Below are 27,947 nucleotides of genomic sequence, written 5' to 3'. Positions count from 1 at the left end.
AGGGGCGGATGTTGCTCACTGGTCTTGTGAGGCCAAAGCGGCTTTTGCCCGTCTCAAAAGGGCCAAGGTGCTGCGACACCCAGATCCAGAGCGTCCTTTTGTGGTGGAGGTGGATGCCTCTGAGATGGGTATTGGGGCAGTGCTCTCTCAGATGGGGGTGTCTGATAATCGCCTTCATCCCTGTGCTTACTTTTCCCGTAAATTTTCGCCTGCCGAGATGAATTATGACGTGGGTAACCGGGAATTGTTGGCTATTAAGGATGCACTCGAGGAGTGGAGACACTGGCTTGAGGGGGCTAAGTTTGTGGTCTCAATTCTCACCGACCATAAGAATTTGGCATATTTAGAGTCAGCGAAGCGCCTCAATGCCAGGCAGGCACGATGGGCTTTGTTTTTTGCTCGCTTTAATTTTTTGATAACATATCGCCCTGGGTCAAAAAACATCAAGGCTGATGCGCTCTCGCGAAGTTTTGCTCCAATCCAGGAGACCACCGAGGAGCCATTGCCCATTGTGTCCCCATCATGTATTAAAGTGGGCATTACCCAGGACCTCTTGTCATTAGTCCTTAGAGCACAGGAGCAGGCTCCTCCAGACCTTCCGGTAGGTCTTTTGTTTGTGCCTCCTAGGTTAAGACAGCGAGTGTTCCTGGAATTCCATGCCAAGAAGTCGGCAGGTCACCCGGGTATTGCCAGAACTCGGGAGTTGCTATCTAGGGCGGTGTGGTGGCCCTCGGTGGCTAAGGATGTGGATCAGTGGGTTCGGGCATGTGACATCTGTGCCCGAAATAAGACTCCTAGAGGGGTTCCTGTTGGCCCATTACATCCACTCTCTATTCCATCTAAGCCATGGACCCACATTTCAATGGATTTTGTGGTGGACTTGCCCAAATCCTCGGGGATGACAGCCATCTGGGTTGTCGTTGACAGGTTTTCGAAGATGGCGCACTTCGTTCCATTGGTTGGGCTGCCATCGGCCAGACGCCTGTCTGAATTATTTATGCTGCATCTTGTGCGCCTCCATGGGTTGCCACTTGATGTGGTCTCTGACCGCGGATCCCAGTTTGTGGCCAAATTCTGGAGGGCATTTTGTTCCGATCTCCAGATTTCTGTCAGCTTGTCGTCAGGCTACCATCCGCAGTCTAATGGGCAGACTGAAAGGGTGAACCAGTCCTTGGAGCAGTTCCTCAGGTGTTATGTCTCCAAGTGTCAGACTGACTGGGTTGCTCATCTGTCGATGGCGGAGTTTGCCTATAACAACGCGGCTCACTCTGCTACAGGGATCTCTCCCTTCCTTTGTGTGTATGGGCATCATCCTAAGGCCAATTCTTTTGACCCCCTGGACTCCACGCCTGGTGGTTCCTCTGTTGTTTCGGTCCTTAGAGGTATTTGGAGGAAAGTGAAGAAAGCCCTTGTGTCTGTGTCATTAGTGACCAAAAGGGTTTTTGATAAGCGGAAAAGACCCTGCAGCTTCAAATTAGGAGACTTCGTCTGGTTGTCTACCAAGAATTTGAAGTTGAGACAGCCATCTCATAAGTTAGGCCCCCGGTTCATCGGTCCTTATAAGATCACTAGGGTTATCAATCCGGTGGCATTTCAGTTAGATCTACCCCGTTCTTTGGGTATCAATAAAACATTTAATTGTTCCCTTTTAAAACGGGCGATTTGTAATCCTTCTTCCAGTGGAAGACCTTCCCCTCTTCTGATACGTGGCCAGAGGGAGTTTGTTGTTGAAAGGATTCTTGACTCCAAGATGGTTCGGGGTCGGCTGTCATTTTTGGTGCACTGGAAGGGGTATGGCCCGGAGGAGCGGTCGTGGGTGCGCAGTTGTGATCTTCATGCCCCCAGACTGTTACGCTCTTTCTTCTCGCAGTTCCCCGATAAACCCGGTGGTAAGGGTTCTTTGACCCCTCGTCAGAGGGGGGGTACTGTTAGGGTCTCCTGCTCTGTGCTGCCACGTCGTCATGGCAACCGGGAGACAAGTGCTAGCGGAGTAACCTGAGCGTAGCTGATACTCCGGTTCGGGTCTTTTGCTGTGCAGTGGTTACAGGCTCTGTGCACGGCAGGGGATCCGGTGCTGGTTTTTGTGCTCACAGTCTGTAAGGTCTGAGTGGGGCGTGGACAGCACCTGCTATATAAACCATCTTCTCAGGTTAGGCAGATGCTGCTGAATCTTTGTTGGTTAGTCAGTTCCTGAAAGCTAGCTAGTACTGTGTAAACTTTGTATTTGTTTGTTGCTTACTGCAAATAGGCCTTGGGATTTGGTACTACACTCTGCCAATCCAGACCTAGCAGTAAGACTGGAGTCAGTCGTTTAACCTGCTGGGGTTCTTTTGATACTCTGTGAACCTAGCAAGTTTGCGGCTGTATTCTCAGACTTGCCTGCCAAAATCCTTTCTCGCTGTGCAAGGTGTTCAGGTGTCAGTTTAGTGGCAGTAAGCTGAACCAGTGCACTGCAAGTGAGGACTAGGATTGTGGAGACTCTCCTTGTGTCTATTATGCCATCTCTGACCAAGGAGTTTACTGCGACACCCGTTGGTAACCCTTTAGGGTTTTGCTGTTGCCCTTAGCAACAGCATTTCGGGTTCTCTACGTATTAAATCACTACATCTCGCTTCTTTCCATCTGAGCATTCCTAATACTAGGGAGACACCCAGTTTCTTAGCCTTTGGGCTTCTCTGTTCACTTTGTGTGTATTTTGTTACCCTATCACCTTCTGTATATGTAATGTCATATTCCCCAGTCTGTCTGTGAGTTCATTTGTTTTGCATCCCTCACCGTTCAGACACCAGTACATTCCTGCTGGCACTGGTGTGCATAACATGGTGTGACTGGTATAGGCTGATCTTCCTGTCGAGGTACGTGGTGCGGCACACCCCCGGCGGAAGCTCTTGTCGGTGCTGCAATGCGGTCTGCAATCTTAGCCAGCAACTGAGGGGGAAAAAAGCCCAGGGGCGCTCTTGTGCTGGAATTGGAGGGGCTGACTGACGCGCAGGGGAGTAACAAGAAGCACACTGACCATCTTGTACCACGTCCTGCTGTTACAAACCTGCAGAGCAGGACCTGCAGGACACTAAAGTAGGGGCCAGAGCCTTTTTAGTTCCATTGCTTTTGCTAGACATACCTGCAGGGAGGTACAACACACAATATGGCAAGAAGCAGTGTGCAACAGTACAAATATACAGGTATATGTTAGTGACAATATAGCACCAAAAAATTCAGGGAGATGTGGAGCATACTGTGCGCCGGGATCCTGACAGTCGGCATACTGAAGACCACCCGTCCAAAGGACTGCCTAGCGCTGTCTGCTCAGTTGTAGAAAAAAGAAAAGAAAATATTAAAGCATAAAAAAGGAGATCTATGGTAGACTTACCGTAGTTAAATCTCTTTCTGCGAGGTACACTGGGTTCCACAGGGAATACATCAGGGTGTAGAGTTGGATCTTGATCCAAAGGCACCAACAGGCTAAAGCTTTGACTGTTCCCAGGATGCATTGAATGGCCTCCTCTATAACCCCGCCTCCAGACACTGGAGCTCAGTTTCATTAACCAATCCAATGCAGGTAAAAGAGAAGGCAGATGTTAGTCACATAGAACCACATTCTCACGACAGGAGAAGGGACCGGCGGCTAATGCCATACAAACCCAAAGAAGCTAAGTGCGTCAGGGTGGGTGCCCTGTGGACCCAGTGTACCCCGCAGAAAGTCTACCATAAATCTCCTTTTCTGCAGCGGGGTACACTGTGTTCAACAGGGAATACATTGGGGATGTCCTAAAGCAGTTCCTTATGGGAGGGGATGCACCGTAGCGGGCAGGAGAACCGAGCGTCCAAAGGAAGCATCCTGGGAAGCGGAAGTATCAAAGGCATAAAACCTAATGAACGTGTTCAGAGGACCATGTAGCCACCTTGCACCATTGTTCAGCGGACGTGCCTCGGCGGGCCGCCCAAGAAGGTCCAACAGACTGAGTAGAATGGGCTTTGATGGAAGCAGGAGCTGGAAGACCAGCCTGTGCATAAGCATGCATGTGCAATCACCATTCAGATCCATCTGGCCAAGGTTTGCTTATTCGCAGGCCAGCAACGTTTGTGAAAACCAAAAAGTACAAAAAGGGTATCGGACCTCCTGAGAGAGGCAGTCCTCTCCATGTGAATACGGAGAGCCCGTACCACATCCAAAGACTGCTCTTTGGAGGTTAAACCAGAAGAGACAAGAGCCGGAACGACAATCTCTTGGTTAAGGTGAAAAGATGACACCACCTTAGGTAAATAACCAGGGCGAGTTCGAAGAACTGCCCGGTCACGGTGAAAGATCAGAAAGGGCGGACGACAGGACAAAGTGCCTAAGTCCGACACCCTCCTAGCAGAGGCAATAGCCAGCAGAAACACTACCTTAAGCGTAAGATATTTAAGGCCCACAGACTCAAGAGGTTCAAATGGAGACTCTTGGAGGGCATTCAAGACAACAGACAGATCCAACGGAGCCACAGAAGGGACATAGGGAGGCTGAATCCGTAAAACGCCTTGAATGAAAGTATAAACGTCAGGAATAGACGCAATTTTTCTCTGAAAGCACACCGACAAGGCAGAAATATGAATCTTGAGGGAGGCCAAACGAAGGCCTAAGTCCAGGCCCTATTGCAGAAAAGCCAAAAGTGTGGAAGTTCTAAAAGTGCATGCATCCTAGTTCTTAGCTGCACACCAGGTGAAGTAAGAATTCCAGACCCTGTAATAAATTCGTGCAGAAGCCGGTTTGCGGGCCTTCATCATGGTTTGGATAACTGCCTTGTAGAATCCTTTTGCCCTCAGGAGTGAAGCTTCAAGAGCCATGCCGTTAAAGCCAGTCTGGCCAGGTCCGGGAAGACACAAGGGCCCTGAACGAGGAGGTCTGTGCGTTGAGGAAATAGAAAAGGATGCTCAATCGATAGACCCTGCAGGTCTGAGAACCAATGCCGTCTGGGCCACGCTGGAGCGACTAGAAGTAGTATTCCTCCTTCTTGCTTGAACTTCCGTAGTACCCTGGGCAGGAGTGACACTGGAGGGAACACATATGGCAGCTGAAAGTTCCATGGAATTGCCAGTGTGTCCACGAACGTTGCTTGAGGGAGGATCCCTTGTCCTTGATCCAAAAACCGGAACCTTGTGATTGTGTCGAGACGCCATCAGGTCTACATCTGGTAGGCCCCACTTGTCCATTAGGAGTTGAAAGACTGCCGGATGAAGACTCCACTCTTTGGCGTGCACGTCCTGACAACTGAAGAAATCCGCTTCCCAGTTGAGGACTCCGGGAATGAACACTGCCGATATTGCTGGCAGAAGGCGTTCCGCCCAACAAAGGATTTTTGACACTTCCATCATTGCTATGCGGCTTTGAGTGCCACCTTGATGATTTATGTATGCCACCTTGGTGGCATTGTCTGATTGTACTTGAACAGGCCTGGTCTGTACCAGAGGCAGGGCAAGATTCAAAGCATTGAACACTGCCCGCAATTCCAGAATGTTTATCGGAAGGAGAGATTCCTCCTTGGTCCACCGACCCTGGAGAGAGTGTTGCTCTAGCACCGCCCCCCAACCCCGCAGACTGGCGTCCGTAGTTAGTAGGACCTAGTTGGGGATCCAGAAGGGTCGGCCCCTGCTCAACCGTTGGTTCTGTAGCCACCAGCTCAGTGACAGACGAACCTCCAAAGTCAAGGAGATCATTTGAGACCTGATCCGATGAGGCAGGCCATCCCATATGGCAAGGATTAACCTCTGCAGAGGGCAGGAATGAAATCGAGCGTACTCTACCATGTCAAAAGCCGACATCATGAGGCCTAGTACTTGCATCGCCGAGTGTATCGACATTCTAGGGCGAGAAAGGAAGCATCTGATCCTGTCCTGAAGTTTCAGTACTTTCTCTGGAGACATAAACAGTCTTTGGCTGTGTGTGTCTAGCAGTGCCCCCAGGTGTACCATGCTACGAGCAGGGACCAGCGAGGACTTTCTTCAGTTGATGAGACACCCGTGGGCTTGTAGGAATTGGACCGTCAGTTCCAGATGACTGAGGAGAACATCTTGGGAGTTCGCCAGGATCAGCCAGTCGTCCAGATACGGCAGGATCCTGATTCCCCGACGGCGGAGAAGGGCAATCATCACGGCCATGACCTTGGTGAAGATCCGAGGGGCTATGGCCAGTCCAAAGTGCAGAGCCTGTTATTAATAGTGAAGGTTGCCAATAGCAAACCGCAGATGATATTGTTGATGCGATATGGCAATAGGTATATGCAGGTAAGCATCCTGTATGTCCATGGATACCATATAGTCTTCGGGTTCCATGGCCAGTACAATAGAGCGCAGAGTTTCCATACGGAATATGGACAGTCTCACAAATTTGTTCAATGATTTGAGGTTGAGTATGCCGGAAGGACCCACTGGGTTTCGGAACTAGAAACAGGGTCGAATAGTATCCCCTGCCTCTCTGGGACAGAGGTACCGGCACTACCACTCCTGTGTCCAGGAGGGATGCACAACCAGGTGTAGAGCTTGTGCTTTAAAATGATCTGAATGGATAACCGTCGAGCAGAATTGGCGAGGAGGACATCTCTTGAAAGAGCCTGCGTACCCGTGAGAGACAACCTCCCGCACCCAGGCGTCCGAAGTGGTCTTTAACCAGGCCTGGGTGAACTGCAGAAGTCGGCCTCACACCTTGGGATCCCCCAGGGGGAGGCCTGCCCCGTCATGCAGCAGACTTGTCTTGTTTGGAAGCAGGCTGACGGGCGGCCCAGGATTGTTTAGGTTTGGGCTTAGTGATTTTGGAAGTACGAGCCGGTCTTGGGTACGCCTGCCCCTTTGCTTTCCCTGGAGGTCAAAAGGAACAAAAAGTGGTACTCTCTGCCTTCGGTGCAGAAGGATTAGTACTTGGGAGAAACGCAGTCTTAGCAGTTACCAGGTCAGTCACAATCTTATTCAGATCCTCCCCAAATAGGATGTCTCCCTTAAAAAGGAGCACCTCCAAGGTCTTTTTGGAGTCTAGGTCCACCTTCTAGAAACTCAACCACAGAATCCAGCAACCCAGTATAGAATAAGTAGATGCCTTGACCGCCATTACACCTGCCTCAGAGGACACCTCCTGAATATAGTGGGAGGCTGTGGTAATATGAGACAGATATTGTCTGGCAGTGTCAGAAATATCCTGAGGCAGCTCATCCTCTAATGCCTTAACCCAAGCTTCAATTCCTTTTGCGGCCCAGGAGGCTGCTATAGTGGGTCTGTCTATATACAGCACCAGTAAGGAAGTAAATAGACTTCAGACATCCCTCCACACGCTTATCCGTCGGTTCCTTCAGTGAGGGAACAGTGGTGACAGGTAGAGTAGATGACACCACAAGACGGCCGACATGAGAGCCCACCGGCGGTGGAGTTTCCCACTTGTTACTCAACTTCGCAGGGTTAGGATAACGAGCTAGCATCTTTTTAGACAGGGAGAATTTCTTTCCTGGAGACAACCAGGATTCCTGACATATATCAATTAAATGTTCAGAATGTGGTAAACTACTTTAGTAACCTTCTGACGTTTGAATTTATCAGGTTTCTTAGACGCAGTAGTGGGATCTACCTCATCATCAATTTGTAGAATCCGCTTAATAGCCTCCACTAGGTCAGGATCATCAACCTGAGTTGTAGGTTCCTAGTCAGAAGCTACTGTATCAGTGTCTGACGGATCAGTATATTCCCCATCCTCATCTGAAGAATTATCTGAAATATTAGTGGATTGTGAGGAGGAAGCGGTCCGCGTAGATGACCCCTTGACCCCAGAGCGGCGTGGGAGCAGACTTTTGTCTAACCAAATACAGGTTGAGTATCCCATATCCAAATATTCCGAAATATGGAATATTCCGAAATACGGACTTTTTTGAGTGAGAGTGAGATAGTGAAACCTTTGTTTTTTGATGGCTCAATGTACACAAACTTTGTTTAATACACAAAGTTATTAAAAATATTGTATTAAATGACCTTCAGGCTGTGTGTATAAGGTGTATATGAAACATAAATGAATTGTGTGAATGTAGATACACTTTGTTCAATGCACAAAGTTACAAAAAATATTGGCTAAAATGACATTCAGGCTGTGTGTATAAGGTGTATATGTAACATAAATGCATTCTGTGCTTAGATTTAGGTCCCATCACCATGATGTCTCATTATGGTATGCAATTATTCCAAAATACGGAAAAATCCGATATCCAAAATACCTCTGGTCCCAAGCATTTTGGATAAGGGATACTCAACCTGTATTGATTTAATTGTTATAACTGGGTAGACAGAGTGTCCGCCCAGGGCGGATTAACTACAGGGACATTATGAGGCTGCAATGGCAGAGGAGGCCCCACAGGGGGCGTAAGACGTGTCACAAGCGTATTCAGCATACTTGAGAATGCTGCCCAAGGTGGTTCCTGATTGGCCACAGGTGCTGCGGGCTGACTGGGAGATGTATGGCACACAGTACCTGAACCATCAGCTAAAACTTCCCCCTTAGGTAAATCCTTGGTGCAAGCACTGCATGATGCAGAAGCGTCCGCGGGTTTCCCGCCCTGTGTGGCAGACATTATAGGGAATGTAGCTTTAGAGCGTAACAGTACAATACAGCCAGACAAACAATACCTACAAATAATCCCCTGATTTATGTGACGGTAAATACAGGACACAAACCGAGAATTAAAGTGGTATGAGGTGACTGAAATACACAGTAAAAAAACACAAAACAGTATAAACTGTGTAGCACTATATGTGTGTGTGTGTGTGTGTGTGTGTGTGTGTGTGTGTGTGTGTGTGTGTGTGTGTGTGTGAGAGACCCTGACGCACCTAGCCCCCCAGGGTACAGAATATAGTGATAGCAATAAATGTGATACACGATTAGGAAATCCACACAGCAGCTACAGGCACACTCAGTCACAGTTACAATGCAGAAGTTATTTCAGATTATATATATATCACAGGTACAATGCAGAAGTTATTTCAGATAAACAATAAAACTGCCCTGGACCAGTAAAACTACATATATATATATATATATATATAGAGATAGATAGATAGATAGATAGATAGATATAACAATGCACAGTAGATAATGGATGTATATCTCAGAATGCTTGTACTAAATATTCAGGTAGAAGTACACTTGTTTCTTAACAAACACTGTCTAAAATGACATGTAGAATATTTAAGTGACTGTAAATGCACAGCGCTGATGAGACAGGCGGATTTACAGAGGAGACATTGCCCTGCAGTCCCGGAGATCAGCCGCAGCTACTTGTGTAAAGATGGCGCCAAAATCTCTGTCAGGGAGTGAGGGAGAGTGAGAAGCAGCTCCAGGGCGGGAACACCAGCAGAAGATGGCGCCCAGAGTTGGGGGAGGGGCTACAGGTCAAGCGCCTTATCCCCTATGCTGGTCCTCACCACCGGGTACTGTGGAGCCTTGTTAAAAGGATTTTTGTGAAATCCGACCTGTGCTCCCTGCCCTGGTGGATATAGTGGAGTCCCTGCATGGCCACAGTGTCCACGCCAGCGCCGCGGTCCGTCTCCTAAGACCACGACCGGAACGCGAATTCAGCTGGTCCCACCTGGGGGACCCTCTTACCTCCTCTCAAATAAGCAGACACGCGATCCTGGAGAGCGCCAGCAGCGTGTGCCTGGAAACTGGAGCGCCTCCGCGGCAAGTACCCGGGAACCTGGCCAGCGGGAGTATGCGGCGATGCTGCGGAGGTGTTGGAGCCGGAGCACAGTATGTCACTAGGACATAAAAGTGCTGCAGCCCTTGAAGAATCTTCTAATAAAAGCTCTTTTCAGGGCTGCCTAGCGCAACCCCTCCCTGTTAAGTGACCTGCTCTGCAGGCACCCACTTACAAACTGAGCTCCAGTGTCCAGATGGTGGAGTTATAGAGGAGTCCATGCAATGCCTCCTGGGAACAGTCAAAGCTTTAGCCTGTTGGTGCCTCTGGATCAAGATCCAACTCTACACCCCGATGTATTCCCTGTGGAACACAGTGTACCCCGCTGCAGAAACAAAGCTTGGGCTGCATAAAAGCATACCCACCGTTATAAAAGGTGCTGCTCCTGCTGGCACCAAAACTAAACTGAGGAGCCTGAGCTGTGGGCGGGGTATGAGGGAGAAGGACCAGTGCATCTTGGGAGCAAAAAGCTTAACTGTTTGGTGCCCTGTTCCTCCTCTCCACCATCATACCCCAAGGTCATCCCTGTGGATGCCTACGGACCATGAAGAACAAAGCTTACTAAGATCTGACTTCTGTGCAAAATATATACCACAGTCCGTATACTCACGTGTGAACTCTGATGTAAAACAAGATTTGATTTACGTGTAAAACATTTCCCACACTCAGAACATGGATACGGCTTCTCACCTGTGTGAGTTCTCTGATGTATGACAAGATGTGATTTAATTGTAAAACATTTCCCACACTCAGAACATGGAAACAGTTTCTCACCTGTGTGAATTTGGTGGTGTTTAACAAGACTGGATTTACGGATAAAACATTTAGGGCAATCAGGGCATCGAAACTTCTTCTCGTCCTTGTGAACGCACTGATGATCAATCAGACTAGATTTCCACGTAAAACATTGTCCGCACTCTAAACATGAAAATGGCTTCTCCCCTGTGTGAACTCTCTGATGCCTGATAAGATTTGATTTAATTGTGAAAGACTTCCCACACTCAGAGCATGAAAATGGCATCTCGCCCGTGTGAATTCTTTGATGATTAACAAGCTTTGATTTCTCTATAAAACATTTCCCACACTCAGAGCATGAAAATGCCCTCTCACCTGTGTGACTTCTCTGATGTATAACAAGTACCTCTTTCCGTGTAAAACATTTCCCGCACTCAAAACACGGAAATGGCTTCTCACCTGTGTGAATTAGCTGGTGTTTAACAAGAGTGGATTTACGGATAAAACACTTAGGGCAATAAGGACATCGAAACTTTTCATCCTTATGAACTCTCTGATGATCAATCAGACTTGATTTCCACTTAAAACATTTTCCACACTCAAGACATGGAAACCGTTTCTCCAATGTGTGAACTCTCCGATGTTGGATCAGATTGGATTTAAATGTGAAAGACTTCCCACAGTCAGAGCATAAGAATGGCATCTCACCCGTGTGGATTCTTTGATGATTAATAAGATGTGATTTCAGTATAAAACATTTATCACATTCAGAGCATGGAAATGAAGTCTTGCCAGGGTGGATCCTTTGATGATTAATAAGATTTGATTTCCGTGTAAAACATTTCCCACATTCAGAACAGGAAAATGGCTTCTCACCCTTGTGGATTCTCTGATGAAAATCAAGACCTGCCTTCTGTGTAAAACCTTTGCCACAGTCAGGACATGAAAATGGCTTCTCACCTGTGTGACTTCTCTGATGTCTAATGAGATTTGCTTTCTTTGTAAAACATTTCCTACACTCAGAACAGGGAAATGTTCGATCACCTATGTGATTGTTAACAAGTGTAACGGCATCTGAGTTATCAGAACATCCTCCGTGATTAGAGGGACCGGATGATATATCTGCTCTGTGAGGTACTGGATTTATACTTGGGGTAATGGGGTTTGCTCCTGCAGAATCTTGTGAATTGTCACAACCAGGAGATAACACTCGCTGTCCCGCTGAGGTTATACTGCTGTTCGGTCCACCTGTCAGATAAATACATGCGATTATAAACATGATGATATAATGGGGAGGATGTTGTAGTGCTTAAAAGCTAGGAGGAAACAATTTCCCTACAAGACGTGTGTCAGCTGCAATGTCTGAGCACCATGGGCCTGATTCAGAGGATACAGCAGAGTCGATTTAGGACGTAAGCGGCAGATGTTTTGGGCTGCGCACGTGTCCGAGTCGCACAGCGCATGTATACTGATGGGTACCTCCAGGGAACGCAGTACAAATTTGGACACAGACAGACGATTTAATTTGGCATTATTGGGATGTAACGGGGGGTGGCTAATCAGATGCGGGAGTTTTGCAGCCAGTGACTGTGTCTAAAGACAGTTGCACTGTCCTTTGGGGAGACAGAGAGAGAGAGTATGCCAGCACACACCAGAGCGCTATATAACAGAGGGATTTACACTAGTACAAAGTGAATTTTCCCCCCAATAGCTGCTTATTATCACAATTGCGCCTAAATTTATGTGCCCCCCCCTCTCTTTTATACCCTTTCCGTAGTGTATACTGCAGGGGAGAGCCTGGGGAGCGTCCTTCCAGCGGAGCTGTGAAGAGAAAATGGCGCTGGCTGTGCTGAGGAAGATAGCCCCGCCCCTTCAGCGGCGGGCTTCTCCTGCTTTTTTAATAATATTTATGGCGGGGGATTAGGCACATATACAGTTTAGAACTGTATTATGTGCATTTTGCCAAGAAAGGTATACAAACTGCAGCCCAGGGCGCCCCCCCCCCAGCGCCCTGCACCCACCAGTGACCGGAGCGTGTGGTGTGCTGTGGGAGCAATGGCGCACAGCTGCAGTGCGGTGCTCTACCTTATTGAAGACCGGAGTCTTCAGCCGCCGATTTTCTCTGGAATCTTCCGTCTTCTGGCTCTGCAAGGGGGACGGTGGCGCGGCTCCGGGAACGGACGATCTAGGTCGGGCCCTGTGTTCGATCCCTCTGGAGCTAATGGTGTCCAGTAGCCTTAGAAGCAGAAACTAGCTGCAAGCAGGTAGGTTTGCTTCTCTCCCCTAAGTCCCACGTAGCAGTGAGACTGGCCGGGCACAGATTCTAACTGAGGTCTGGAGGAGGGGCATAGAGGGAGGAGCCAGTGCACACCAGATATAGTACCTAATCTTTCTTTAAAGAGTGCCCAGTCTCCTGCGGAGCCCGTCTATTCCCCATGGTCCTTACGGAGTACCCACCATCCACTAGGACGTCAGAGAAAAGACACAGAAGCGACTGCATTAGCGTCTACCTCTCAATCAGGCCTTATAATACTACTGTAAGAAAAGGAGCAACCACCATATTAAAGATACAGTATGAATGTTAACTCTATTAATGTTTAAATGGAATACTGTTGACTGTTACAGGGTTCCTATACAACCAAGGAGAAAACGCTCATTATTTAATATCACAGACCAATTACTCTTATTGCTGACTGTGTAAGGAAGGACCAAGTGTCACATATGTATTATATAGTGTGGACCAGAGTCAACATAGGTGTCTGGGGTAATATCACCTGGAGTCTCTTTTCATAACTCAGTGACTGAATCACTATGGGGATATAGGGATTTCTTAATAAAGATACTGAGGCCCCTTGTAGGGTGGAGGAGACTGGTCAGATGTCCAGGATGGTTGCACACAGTGACATGATGTGAGGGGGGAGAGCAGGAGTATAATAGGGGCTGATGGCTCCTGATGTATGAGATACACCAGAGAGTGTGGGGAGGAGACTGGTCAGATCTCTGGGCTGGTAAAACACAGTGACATGATGTGAGGAGGAGAGCAGGAGTATAATAGGGGCTGATGGCTCCTGATGTATAAGAGACACCAGAGAGTGTGGGGAGGAGACTGGTCAGATCTCTGGGCTGGTAACACACAGTGACATGATGTGAGGGGGGAGAGCAGGAGTATAACAGGGGCTGATGGATCCTGATGTATAAGATACACCAGAGAGTGTGGGGAGGAGACTGGTCAGATATCTGGACTAGTAACACACAGTGACATGATGTGAGGGGGGAGAGCAGGAGTATAATAGGGGCTGATGGCTCCTGATGTATGAGATACACCAGAGAGTGAGGGGAGGAGACTGGTCAGATGTCCAGGATGGTAGCACACAGAAATATGATGTGAGGGGTAGAGCAGGAGTATAATAGGTGCTGAAGTTTCCTGGTGTATGAGATACACCAGAGAGAGTGAGGGGAGGAGACTGGTCAGATCTCTTGGCTGGTAACACACAGTGACATGATGTGAGGTAGAGAACAGGAGTATAATAGGGGCTGATGGATCCTGATGTATGGATACACCAGAGAGTGTGGGGAGGAGACTGGTCAGACGTCCAGGATGGTTGCACACAGTGACATGATGTGAGGGGGAGAGCAGGAGTATAATAGGGGCTGATGGCTCCTGACTCTCCCACTGGGCAGATACATTTCCCTCATTAGTCTGTAGTGACAGAGGAGAGTGTAGGATAATAGATTGCTGTAGTGACAGAAAAAGGAGAATATGTGACTCTGTACTCAGTGATCATTACTCACCTGTGCTGATATCTGTAGGGATTTCCTCCTCCTTACACTGCTGATAACTCGTCGCATATGTTTCTTCTTCCTCTTTTATATCTTCAACTTTAGTAGGAATTAGATCTTTCCCCTAAAATTGTAAATATGACAATGTAATAATACCCGAGTTACAAAGCAGAGATCACACAGAATAATATCAGTATATAATAACATCAGAGCCACACAGCTCCAGTACACACAATATATTATTCCTTTGGTATTTTGAGGTTATGAAGGGATGTATGAAGTACCCAGCACCCCCTAAATCACCCATAACCTTTACACACTGAAATGTCATATCAATTAGTTCATTTAAAAACAAGGGCCCTCATTCCGAGTTGATCGGTCGCAAGGCGAATTTAGCAGAGTTACACACGCTAAGCCGCCGCCTACTGGGAGTGTATCTTAGCATCTTAAAATTGCGACCGATGTATTCGCAATATTGCGAGCACAAACTACTTAGCAGTTTTAGAGTAGCTCCAGACTTACTCTGCCTGTGCGATCAGTTCAGTGCTTGTCGTTCCTGGTTTGACGTCACAAACACACCCAGCGTTCGCCCAACCACTCCCCCGTTTCTCCGGCCACTCCTGCGTTTTTTCCGGAAACGGTAGCGTTTTCAGCCACACGCCCATAAAACGCCGTGTTTCCGCCCAGTAACACCCATTTCCTGTCAATCACATTACGTTCGCCGGAGCGATGAGAAAGCCGTGAGTAAAAATACTTTCTTCATAGCAAAGATACTTGGCGCAGTCGCAGTGCGAATATTGCGCATGCGCACTAAGCGGAATTTCACTGCGATGCGATGAAAAATACCGAGCGAACGACTCGGAATGAGGGCCAAGATTTATGTCACTTACCAGTTAAATCTCTTTCTCTGACCTCACGTGTGGAACACGTCGTTACACAAGGGGTTAGAGTGGCACAGAGGCGTCAGCACTTAATGAGCTAATCTTTTAGCACAATCAAAGCTCCTCCCCTCTCACCCCTCCTCAGATTGACTTTAAATATCCTGAAGGATAGGTTGAAGAACAACTATTTCCATCTTACTCCTATATTCAACCAATGATGGAGGGATCGAAGTGTCCCCCAGATAAAGTCAGAGAAAGCGTCATAACTGGTAAGTACTATAAATATTGTTTTCTCTTCCTACATCTGGAGGACGCTTCATTAAATACAAGGATGTATAAAAGCTACCCTTAGGGGAGGGGGCATCCAGACTTATCTGAACTTAGGACCTGATTCAGGTTGGATTGCAAATTCCGCTAAGTAGCAGAATTTGCAATTCTTGTGATAACATGCCAACAGTTACAGCTTTACATATCCCAGGATGCTCCGGTCCTTTCCCCCTATACCCCTCCCACAGCCCGAGGTAAATCAGTTTAGTCAACAAGCCCAAGGCAGGATAAGGATGGGAGAAAAGGAAGACTGGTACACACAAAAATTACACTCTCACGCAACAGAGAAGGGAACCGGTGACCAAGAGGAATAAACCCACAGAAGCCAGGTGCATCCGGTTGGGCACCCTGTGGACCCATGGACTATGAAGGTAAAAAGTTAACAAATGGTTAAAAGGTACAATAACTCTCCTTTTCTTCTTCAGGGTTCATAAGGCTCCACATGGGAGACAACGAGGATGTCCAAAGCAGTTGTTCAAGGGAGGGGACGCTCCTGAGCTGAGAGGAGAATCCGGCGTCCAAAGGAAGCATCCTTAGAGGCAAATGTAACAAAGGCATAGAACCTGATAAAGATGTGGTCAGAAGACCACGTTTGCCGCCTTGCAGAGTTGTTCTGCAGACGCGCCACGGCGGGCTGCCCACGAAGGACCCAGAGAGCGAGTAGAATTAACAGAGACTGTATCCGGCATAGGGAGGTGAGTCTGCGAGAAACCTAGGCACTCTGATAAACCTATTTAGGGATTTGAGATAAAGGATAGGCCGATGAGACTCACTGAGTTTCTGAACAAAAAACAGGGTAGAGTAAAAACCTGTCCCTCGCAGCGATGATGGGACAGGGATTAATACCCATGAGTGCAGCAGGGACTAAATGGCCTTCTGGAGGATCAAGGCTCTGCTCGGGTCTGAGGGGTGGGCCTGTGTAAAAGAATTGCTGAGGGGACAGTCTCTGGAATGAGAGCGTACCCGTGAGAAACCACTTCTTGCACCCAAGCATCGGTAGTGGTCTGACGCCAGGACTGTGCGAACTGAAGAAGTCGGCCTCCCACCCCCTGGGATCCCCCAGGAGGAGGCCCACCCCATCAGGCCAAGGGCTTGTCTTCAGACTTGGTAGTTGGATGTCGGGTTGCCCAGGCTTGCTTGGTCCTGGGCATGGAGGCCTTTGTAGAAGCTGACTGGCGAGGGAAGGACTGTCCTTTAGCTTTGCTCTGGGGGGCGAAAGGGAAAAAAGGTAGCTATCCGAGACCTTGGAGTAGAGGCTGAAGGCAGAAAAGCAGTCTTGGCGGCCGCCAAAGTGGCCACGATTTTGTCCAATTCTGCGCCAAATAGGATATCCCCAGTGTAAGGAATCCATATACTCTAACCAGAGGATGTGGCGGGCTACCATTGAGGTAGCAGATGCCCTGGAAGCCAAGAGATCAGTATCCAGAACCATTTCACCTAGATAGTAGGCAGCATCCCTGATATGTGTGATGCAAGACATAAATTCCCGGGAAGGCCTTCCTCAAGAGCCTCTGCTCAGCTCTCAATAGGCTTTGGCCATCCAGGCAGCGACCATAGCAGGCTGAGTAATAGCTTCGGTGAGGGCATAGACAGATTTGAGACAGGATTCAATCCTCCTATCCGTAGTCTCCTTTATAGAAGACGTTGTAGGGCCAGGTAAAGTAGAGGTTTTAACCAGACATGCCAAATGGGAATCCACAGCTGGGGGAAACTCCCACTTAGCACAATCAGCCGCTGGAATAGGGTTAAATGAAGCCAACTGCACTGGCAGCTGAAACTTTTTACCAGGGGTATTCCATGCTTCCTGCAGGAGTTCAGTAAGTTGCTCAGACTGAGGAAATTCAGTCTAAACTACCTTCTGGCACTTAAACAGCTGAGCCTTTTTTGGTGGAGGGAGCAGGCTCGTCCTCTTCTATTTGGAGATTGGATTTGATGGCCCTTACTAGCGCACATCTAAAGTAAACTGATGCTCCTCCTCCCGAGTGAGACTCAGTGAGAGAGACATCCGCCTCCTCTGCCTCTCCAGGTGATGGCTCAGAATCTGAAAGCTGCATAGACTGAGGATGGCACAGCACACCTAGTAGCTTTAGTGGGTATATGGGGGTGATATTTTTAACTACATTTTTGATGCCATTGGACCCAGCGTTCCCAGAGACCTGTAGCTGCTTGAAGAAAATGGCTGCCGTGGGTCTCTGAGGGAGAGGAGGGTGAAGGAGGAGCAGCTCAGAGGTGGGAAGACCATAGGGGAATGGCGCCTTGAGTTGGTGTAGGGGCGCAGAGAGAGCACGGACCTCCCCAATGCTGAAATCAACCACAGGGCCCATGGCCTCTATTAAATAAACCCATCGCCAGTATAGTCAGCCCTGGTGGTCTAGTGGAGTCCTGAACGAAACGGTGTCCACATCAGCACCTCCGGTTCCCGCAAGCCCCCGTGTTCCCGCTGCAGTCCAGGGTCCTCCCATGGAGCCGTGCTAGCCAGGTACCCCGCAGTAAGTACCAGACTGCAGGCTGGAGTTGCGGCGCCGGCAGGGAATTGATGGAGCAGAATCGCTTGTGTCCAGAGGACTGCCAAGTGCTGCTAGCTCTTCCAGTAATAAAAAAAAACTAAATAAAAACATAAAATAAAACTTGGGCTGCGTAAGAGCAGCCCCACTGTTTAACGGTGAACCGGCTCCTGCCGTTACCAAAGCGAAACTGATTAGCCTCAGGTTATGGACAGGGTATATTGAGGATTGGAGCATCCTGGGATATTTAAAGTTGTAACTGTTTGGTGCCCAGTCCTATCCACCACCTACACCCCACTGTCTCCCCTGTGGAGCCCTATGTACCCTGAAGAAGAAAGGCTGCTGCGAGTCTCTGAAGAGGAGGAGGGTGAGGGAGGAGCTGCTCAGAGACGGGAATCCGCAAAGGGATCCTGCTCTGGACTGGGGGAGGGGCCGCTGGGGAAGAGTTGACTTTCCTAGGCTGACATCAACCACCAGGTTCCCTGGCCTTAACGAAGTCTCTGCACCAGTGCGATTAAGCCCTGGTGGTCTTGTGAGGTCCCGGACGAATTGGGGCGCCCATCAGCACTTCAGTCTGTCTCCAAAGACCAGCGGTAGGACTGCAAACAGACGGGCTCCCGCTTACCAGTCCCCCCTTGCTCTGGCTGCAGTCCGGCGTCCCCGAGGAAGCCATGCTTGCAGTGCTCCAAGGTGCCCCGCCGGAATCACTAGACCGCTCACTGGTGTTGCGGCGCCGGTGGGGAGTTGATGGAACAGCAGCGCTGGCGTCCTTAGGACTGCCAAGTGCTACTAGATCAATAGAAGTAAAAGTAAAATAAAGTAAAAAATAAAAATAAAAGCTTGAGAAGGTGAACCGGCTCCTGCCGGCACCAAAATGAAACTGAGTAGCCAGGGCTGTGGGTGGTATGTGGGGGGAAGGACCGAAGCATCCTGGGAGCTGTAAAAGCTCTAACTGTGTGGTGCCTGGTCTTGTGTCGACCTAAGGTATGTCGACCAACTGGTGTCGACCTGGAGTCCGGATACCATCCGACCACCTACACCCCATTGACTCCCCTGTGGAGCCCGATGGACCTTGAAACAAATACATTTCCATAAGCTAACTCAGTGCTGACCTACTCCTTCAGCACTTAATGAATAACTGCAGTTGGGTTAGAGGGGAGGAGCTTTTATAGCGCTAAAAATGTAGCTCATTTAGCGCTGACGCCTCTATATCACTCTAACCCCCATGTGTAATGACGTGTCCCACAGATGTAGGAAAAGAAGATTATCACTGTACAAGGTGCATATATAAGGGGCAAATACAAAAGTCACTTTCATATTTGATGAGGTAATAAATCCCACCTACCTGATCCTCCAGTAGGACACTGTGATTCTCCGCTGTATGATCCTGGGAATACAGAGGACGGGGACATCTCTCTGGGGTATTCCTGTTACTGGCCCCATCTGTAGTAGACGCACAATGACTGAGTACATTGATTATCAGGTGGTGTGTGTACATTACCCTGTGGTATAATTACTACGCATCTCTTATGTTTCAAGCATAACGTTACTGTAATACAGCAATACACAATCAGAAGGAAAGTCTATAGGATGAAACATTTAAAATAAGGGGATAAATGTCTAACAGTGATTTTAGGAAATGCCCCAAAGACATGTATGGAATAATGTAATTCTAAGGCAGTGGCTGGCAAAATCTGGCACTCCAGCTGTTGTGGAACTACACATCCCAGTATGCCCTTCCATAGTCTTAACATGATCTAACAGCAGGGCATGCTGGGATGTGTACTGCCACACATTGCCTACCCATGTCCCAGGGTCCCTACGTCTCCAGCAGTGTGGCAAGGCAGAGGAAGCATTGTGTGCTGCACCACAGTAATGTAGACCCATCTGTATAGAGGAGTGTACTGGCAGCTCCCACCTTACTACTGATGGAGGCATTGTACAGTAATAGCACCCTCTCACACCACTGTCATACATAAAATAAAAGCCTCCCCAAAAACTTGTTTGCACTTAGAATTGGGGGCACGGCTGTGTGGCACACCATGAACTGGGGGCACGGCTGTGCGGCACACCATGAACTGGGGACACAGCTGTGTGGCACGGCTGTGTGGCACACCATGAACTGGGGGCACAGCTGTGTGGCATACCATGAACTGGGGGCACAACTGTATGGAACACCATAAATTGGGGGCACGACTGTGTGGCACACCATGAACTGGGGGCACGGCTGGGTGGCACAACATGAACTGGGAAGACAGCTGTCTGGCACACCATGAACTGGGAAGACAGCTGTGTGGCACACCATAACCTGGGAAGACAGCTGTGTGGCACACCATTAACTGGGAAGACAGCTGTGTGGCACACCATGAACTGGGAAGACAGCTGTGTGGCACACCATGAATTGAGGGCACAGCTGTGTGGCACACCATAAACTGGGGGCACAGTTGTGTGGCACACCATGAACTGGGAACACAGCTGTGTGGCACATTATGAATTGGGGGCACAGCTGTGTGGCACACCATGAATTGGGGGCACGGCTGTGTGGCACACCATGAACTGGGGGCACGGCTGTGTGGCACACCATGAACTGGGGGCACGGCTGTGTGGCACACCATGAACTGGGGGCACGACTGTGTGGCACACCATGAACTGGGGGCACGGCTGTGTGGCACACCATGAACTGGGGGCACGGCTGTGCGGCACACCATGAACTGGGGGCACGGCTGTGCGGCACACCATGAACTGGGGGCACGGCTGTGTGGCACACCATGAAATGGGGACACAGCTGTGTGGCACATTATGAATTGGGGGCACGGCTGTGTGGCACACCATGAATTGGGGGCACAGCTGTGTGGCACATTATGAATTGGGGGCACAGCTGTGTGGCACACCATGAATTGGGGGCACAGCTGTGTGGCATACCATAAACTGGGGGCACAGCTGTGTGGCATACCATGAATTGGGGGCACGGCTGTGTGGCACACCATGAACTGGGAACACAGCTGTGTGGCACACCATGAACTGGGAACACAGCTGTGTGGCACACCATGAACTGGGAACACAGCTGTGTGGCACACCATGAACTGGGAACACAGCTGTGTGGCACACCATGAACTGGGAACACAGCTGTGTGGTACACCATGAACTGGGAACACAGCTGTGTGGCACACCATGAACTGGGAACACAGCTGTGTGGCACACCATGAATTGAGGGCACAGCTGTGTGGCACACCATGAATTGGGGGCACAGCTGTGTGGCATACCATAAACTGGGGGCACAGTTGTGTGGCACACCATGAACTGGGAACACAGCTGTGTGGCACATTATGAATTGGGGGCACAGCTGTGTGGCACACCATGAATTGGGGGCACAGCTGTGTGGCACACCATGAACTGGGGGCACGGCTGTGTGGCACACCATGAACTGGGGGCACGCTGTGTGGCACACCATGAAATGGGGGCACGGCTGTGTGGCACACCATGAACTGGGGGCATGGCTGTGTGGCACACCATGAACTGGGGGCACGGCTGTGTGGCACACCATGAACTGGGGGCAGTGTTGTATGGCATACCGCGAACTGGGGGCACAGCTGTGTGGCATACCATGAATAAACATCTTATCTCAGTGAGAAAAATCATTCAAAATGTTTATCTTAAGATATCGCTTATTAGTTTTAGTGTTTCTTAGAATGAAACTTACTAAAAGAACCTTTAAACAACTGCTGGGAGACTAACTGGGAGAAAAACAATGGGGGTAATTCCAAGTTGATCGCAGCAGGATTTTTGTTAGCAATTGGACAAAACCATGTGCACTGCAGGGGAGGCAGATAAAACATGTGCAGAGAGAGTTAGATTTGGGTGGGGTGTGTTCAATCTGCAATCTAATTTGCAGTGTAAAAATAAAGCAGCCAGTATTTACCCTGCACAGAAATACAATAGCCCACCCAAATCTAACTCTTTCTGCACATGTTATATCTGCCTCCCCTGCAGTGCACATGGTTTTGCCCAATTGCTATCAAAAATCCTGCTGCAATCAACTTGGAATTACCCCCAATATCTGGTTCACCATCCAAAGTCATTTTGGTAACATAGCATTCAAAGAAAAAGTTTGGACGCCCCTGCCTCATACCATTATATTGCTCCATCAGTAGGGATCAGTTATGAGCGTGTGGAAGAGTAGAGGGAACAGGAAAGACTTGTGCCCCCATTACTTTATAAAACAATGTATCCCAGAACCTCTGTGGATCACTTCCTAATGCTCTGTGAGCCTTAGCGTCCTCTCTATGAGCTGCTCAGCTGTTGTTACCAGAAAGCGGTCGGTAGTCAGCCAGGATAATCCCTCCAAGCCCTATGAAGTCTAAGTAAATGATGCCAAAACCATCAGTAAGAAAAATCATAAAGCAGAGGAGTGTGAGGCTTTCTCCGGTGCTAGCTACGTCTGCTGATGGGAAGCCACCACTCCCCGGTGTGTCAGAGTAACACACACACATATCCTAACTTAGCCTGGGATATAAAAACTACTACTGACAACACTGTAATGTCTAATCACCCACCCATATAGGCAGAGAGTGTGGGGAGGAGACTGGTCAGATCTCTGGGCTGGTAACACACAGTCACATGATGTGAGGAGGAGAGCAGGAGTAGCGGCTGATGGCTTCTGTTGTATGAGATACACCAGAGAGTGTGGGGAGGAGATTGGTCAGATCTCTGGGCTGGTAACACACAGTGACATGATGTGAGGGGGAGAGCAGAAGTATAATAGGGGCTGAGGACTCCTGATGTATGAGATTCACCAGAGTGTGTGGGGAGAAGACTGGTCAGATCTCTGGGCTGGTAACACACAATGACATGATGTGAGGGGGAGAGCAGGAGTATAATAGGGGCTGAGGACTCCTGATGTATGAGATTCACCAGAGTGTGTGGGGAGAAGACTGGTCAGATCTCTGGGCTGGCAACACACAGTGACATGATGTGAGGGGAGAGCAGGGGTATAATAGGAAATGATGGTTCCTGATGTATGAGATACACCAGACAGTGCGGGGAGGAGACTGGTCAGATCTCTGGGCTGGTAACACACAGTGACATGATGTGAGGGGAGAGCAGAAGTATAATAGGGGCTGATGGTTCCTGATGTATGAGATACACCAGAGAGTGTGGGGAGGAGACTGGTCAGATCTCTGGGCTGGTAACACACAGTGACATGATGTGAGGGAGAGAGAAGGAGAATAATACGGCCTGATGGCTCCTGATGTATGAGATACACCAGAGTGTGGGGAGGAGACTGGTCAGATCTCTGGGCTGGTAACACACAGTGACATGATGTGAGGAGAAGAGCAGGAGAATAATAGGGGCCGATGGCTCTTGACTCACCCATTGGGCAGATACATTTCCCTAATTAGTCTGTAGTGACAGAGGAGGGTGTAGGATAAGAGATTGCTGTAGTGACAGAACAAGGAGAATATGTGACTCTGTACGTGTTTATCACTCACCTGTGCTAATATGTGTAGGAATTTCCTCCTCCTTACACTCCTGGACACCATCTGTATACCTTTCTTCTTCTTCTTTGATATTCTCTACCATATTATTATTCCTGGTTTCACCCTAAAGAACCCAACAAAGCAGCTCTGTAATAAACTGTAATTTCATTAGAAAGAATTAAACAGAAGACAAAGTCAAAGAATATTGGTGCTACAGGTCTGTGGGTTACATGTGAGTATATCACCAAGACCTGCTGTGTTACAGGTTATTTTTACTTTGTCTCATACTTACATGAAGGGTGGGCACCCTTATAAAGATTAGAGCATAAGGTTGTTCAAGGAGAGCTACTCTATGTAATGCAAATAGAATATCAGTACATAAGACACATACAACTTCTCTACAGGTCATACAGTGAAAAGTCACTTCAGCATTTTGGTATCTGGTGAGACCCTAAATGCCACCCACCTGATCCTGCTGTGGGACCCTGTGATTCTCTTCTGTATCATCCTGGGAATAAAGAGGACGGGGACATCTGTCTTGGGTATTCCTGTTACTGGCCCCATCTGTATGGAAGACACAGCAACAGAATAGAATATTATATATATATATAAAACAAGATTTATGGTGAGAACTTAACGTTGTTAAATCTCTTTCTGAGAGGTACACTGGGCTCCACAAGCATTCACATTGGGGTGTAGAGTAGGCTCTCGATCTGAGGCACCAACAGGCTCAAAGCTTTGGCTGTTCCCAAGATGCACAGCGCCACCTCCTCTATAAACCCGCCTCCGTGCACAAGAGCTCAGTTTTGTTAACCAGTCCAATGCAGTAGCAGGTACCAGAGACGACAATCGTGAGTAGCCACATACACCACACACTCACCACAGGAGAGGGAGTCAGCGGCTAATGCCATACCAACCCAAAGAAGCCAAGTGCGTCAGAGTGGGCGCCTTGTGGAGCCCAGTGTACCTCGCAGAAAGAGATTTAACAACGGTAAGTTCTTACCATAAATCTCGTTTTCTGCTGCGGGGTACACTGGGCTCCACAAGGATTAACATCGAGGATATCCTAAAGCAGTTCCTTATGGGAGGGGACGCACTGTAGTGGGCACAAGAACCCGGCGTCCAAAGTAAGCATCCTGGGAGGCGGAAGTATCGAAAGCATAGAACCTTATGAACGTGTTCACTGAGGACTACGTAGCCGCCCTGCCCAAGAAGGTCCAACAGACCGAGTAGAATGGGCTTTAATGGTAGCAGGAGCTGGAAGGCCAGCCTGTACATAAGCATGTGCAATCACCATTCTAATCCATCTGGCCAAGGTCTGCTTGTTAGCAGGCCAGCCCCGTTTCTGAAAACCAAACAGTACAAAAAGAGAATTAGATTTCCGAATGGAGGAGGTTCTCTTCACATAGACACGGAGAGCCCGTACCACATCCAAAGACCGCTCTTTAGATGACGCCTCAGGAGAATTAAAGGCCGCAACCACAATCTCCTGATTAAGGTGGAATGAAGACACCACCTTGGGTAAATAACCCAGACGCAATCTAAGAACCACACGGTCACGGTGAAAAATCAGATAGGGGGACTTACAGGATAAGGCATCCAAGTCCGAGACCCTTCTAGCTGAAGCGATAGCCAGCAAAAACAAAACCTTAAGGGAAAGCCACTTAAGGTCTGCAGATGCAAGAGGTTCAAATGGAGACTCTTGCAAGGCCTCCAGAACCACAGACAGATCCCAAGGGGCCACAGGTGGGACATAAGGAGGCTGAATCCGCAACACGCCCTGAGTGAAGGTATGAACATCAGGTAGGGCAGCAATCTTTCTCTGAGACCAAACCGACAAGACAGAAATGTGAACCTTGAGGGAGGCCAGACGAAGGTCTAAGTCCAGGCCCTGTTGTAGGAAGGCCAACAGTTTGGCCGTACTAAACTTGAAAACGTCATGATTATGAGACGCACACCAAGTAAAGTAAGCATTCCAGACCCTATGGTAAATCCAAGCAGAAGCCGGCTTATGGGCCTTCAACATAGTTTGAACGACCGCCTCAGAAAAACCCTTGGTCCTCAAGACGGAAGCTTCAAGAGCCACGCCGTCAAAGCCAGACGGGCCACGTCCTGGTAAACACAAGGGCCCTGAACGAGGAGGTCTGGTTGTTGTGGAAGTAGAAGGGGACAATATAGCGAGAGGCCCTGCAGATCGGAGAACCATTGCCGTCTGGGCCACGCTGGAGCAACCAGAAGCAGGTTTCCTCCTTCTTGCTTGAACTTCCGTATTACTCTGGGCAGGAGTGACACCGGAGGGAACACGTACGGCAGCCGAAGTTCCATGGAATTGCCAGAGCGTCCACGAACGCTGCTTGAGGATCCCTTGTCCTTGCTCCGAAGACCGGAACCTTGTGATTGTGTCGAGACGCCATCAGGTCCACATCTGGAAGGCCCCACTTGTCCACGAGAAGTTGAAACCCCTCTGGATGGAGGCTCCACTCTCCAGCATGTACGTCTTTATGACTGAGAAAGTCCTCTTCCCAGTTTAGGACCCCCGGAATGAACACTGCGGATATGGCCGGCCGATGGCGTTCTGCCCACTGAAGAATCCGTGATACTTCCCTCATTGCCATGCGGCTTCGAGTGCCGCCCTGATGATTGATGTACGCCACCGTGGTGGCGTTGTCCGATTATACTTGGACAGGTCTGTTCTGTATCAAATGCTGGGCCAGTTTCAGTGCATTGAACACCGCCCGCAGTTCCAGAATGTTTATTGGGAGTAGAGACTCCTCCTCGGTCCACAGACCCTGAAGGGAGTGTTGTTCCAACACCGCGCCCCAAACTCTCATACTGGCATCCGTTGTCAGCAGGACCCAGTTGGATATCCAGAAGGGACGGACCCTGCTCAATCGATGGTCCTGAAGCCACCAGCTCAGTGACAGGCGGACCTCCGGAGACAAGGAGATCATTTGAGATCTCTGCAAAGGGCGAGAATGGAATTGAGCATACTCCACCATGTCGAAAGCCGACACCATGAGACCTAGCACTTGCATTGCCGAATGTACCGACACTTGCGGACGAGATAGGAAGCATCGAATCCTGTCCTAGTTTCAGGACTTTCTTCTGAGACAAGAACAACCGATGGTTGTGAGTGTCCAATAACGCTCCCAGGTGCACCATGCTCCGAGCAGAAACCAGGGAATATTTCTTCCAGTTGACTAGCCACCCGTGGGCTTGCATGAACTGGACAGTCAGATCTAGATGACGCAGGAGAATTTCTGGGGAATATGACAGGATCAACATATCGTCCAGGTACGGTAGGATCCTGACCCCTTGACGGCGGAGTACAGCCGTCATTACCGCCATTACTTTGGTGAAAACTCGCGGAGCCGTTGTCAAACCAAAGGGTAACGCCCGAAATTGGTAATGCCCACCGCAAACCTCAGGTACTGCTGATGAGACATTGCAATAGGAATATGCAGGTAGGGAGACCATATAGTCCCCAGGCTCCAAGGCCAGAACAATAGAGCGTAGAGTTTCCAACTTGGAGACCCTCACATACTTGTTCAAGGACTTGAGATTCAGAATGGGCCGCGAGGACCCGTTCGGTTTCGGGACTAGATACAGCGGTGAATAGAACCCCTTACCTCTCTGAGCCAGAGGCACCTGTACTACCACTCCTGTGGTCAGTAGGGAATGTACCACCGAATGAAGAGTGTTTGCCTTCACCGGGTCCAAAGGGACACTTGTCAGGCAAAATCGATGAGGGGGACGGTTCTTGATGGGTACGGCATAACCTCAAGTGACAACTTCCCTTACCCAGGCATCGGAAGTGGTCTTCAACCATTCCTGGGAAAAACCTAGGAGCCGGCCCCCCAGACTGGGATCCCCCAGGGGGAGGCCCGCACCGTCATGCGGCCGGCTTATCGGTTTTTGAAGCTGGCTGACGGGCGGCCCAAGCACGCTTTGGTCTGGGCTTGGCAGGTTTGGAAGTACGAGCTTGCTTCGGGTACGCCTGACCTTTTGCTTTACCTGGAGGACGAAAGGGCCGAGGGAAAGTACTTTTAGCCTTCTGTGCGGAAGGAGCCGTACTAGGTATGCAAGCTGTTTTAGCAGAAGTCAGGTCAGTCACAATCTTATTGAGGTCTTCGCCAAAGAGAATGTCTCCCTTTAAAGGAAGTACCTCCAGGGTTTTTCTGGAATCCAAATCCACCGACCAGGATCTCAACCAAAGGATACGTCTGGCCAAAACGGACGCAGTAGCAGCTTTGGCCGCGAGCACCCCGGCATCGGAGGCCGCCTCTTAAGGTACAGAGAAGCTGTGGCAATAAACGAGAGACATTGTCGAGCATGCTCAGAAAAATCAGAAGGCAGTTCCGCCTCGAGTTCCTGAGCCCACGCCTCAACAGCTTCAGCAGTCCAAGTCGCTGCAATAGTTGGCCTTTGAATAGCCCCAGACAGGGTATAAATCACTTTTATAACAGCCCTCCACCCGACGATCCGTCGGTTCCTTCAGAGAGGTGACGGTAGTTACTGGCAGGGCAGAGGAAACAACCATAC

General features: G+C 49.1%; 1 protein-coding gene across 6 annotated transcripts in view; it reads right to left on the bottom strand.

The window, feature by feature from the left end:
* Positions 1-27,947, bottom strand: part of LOC134983153 (zinc finger protein 84-like) — a 110,049-nt gene that overhangs the window by 25,541 nt on the left and 56,561 nt on the right. For all 6 annotated transcript variants that reach the window (XM_063948898.1, XM_063948897.1, XM_063948894.1 and 3 more), the window contains 5 exons: positions 23,872-23,969; positions 23,418-23,529; positions 19,274-19,371; positions 14,229-14,340; positions 10,476-11,684 (listed from right to left, as the gene is read on the bottom strand). In XM_063948898.1, coding sequence (XP_063804968.1) covers positions 10,476-11,684; positions 14,229-14,340; positions 19,274-19,371; positions 23,418-23,508 — 1,510 coding nt within the window. In that variant the 5' untranslated portion in view covers positions 23,509-23,529; positions 23,872-23,969. The remainder of the gene's footprint in view (positions 1-10,475; positions 11,685-14,228; positions 14,341-19,273; positions 19,372-23,417; positions 23,530-23,871; positions 23,970-27,947) is intronic.

This window comes from Pseudophryne corroboree, assembly GCF_028390025.1.
Source record: "Pseudophryne corroboree isolate aPseCor3 chromosome 3 unlocalized genomic scaffold, aPseCor3.hap2 SUPER_3_unloc_1, whole genome shotgun sequence".
NCBI lineage: Eukaryota > Metazoa > Chordata > Amphibia > Anura > Myobatrachidae > Pseudophryne > Pseudophryne corroboree.
Note: the sequence above shows the minus strand (reverse complement) of the source record. Positions and strands in the feature narration are given on the sequence as shown.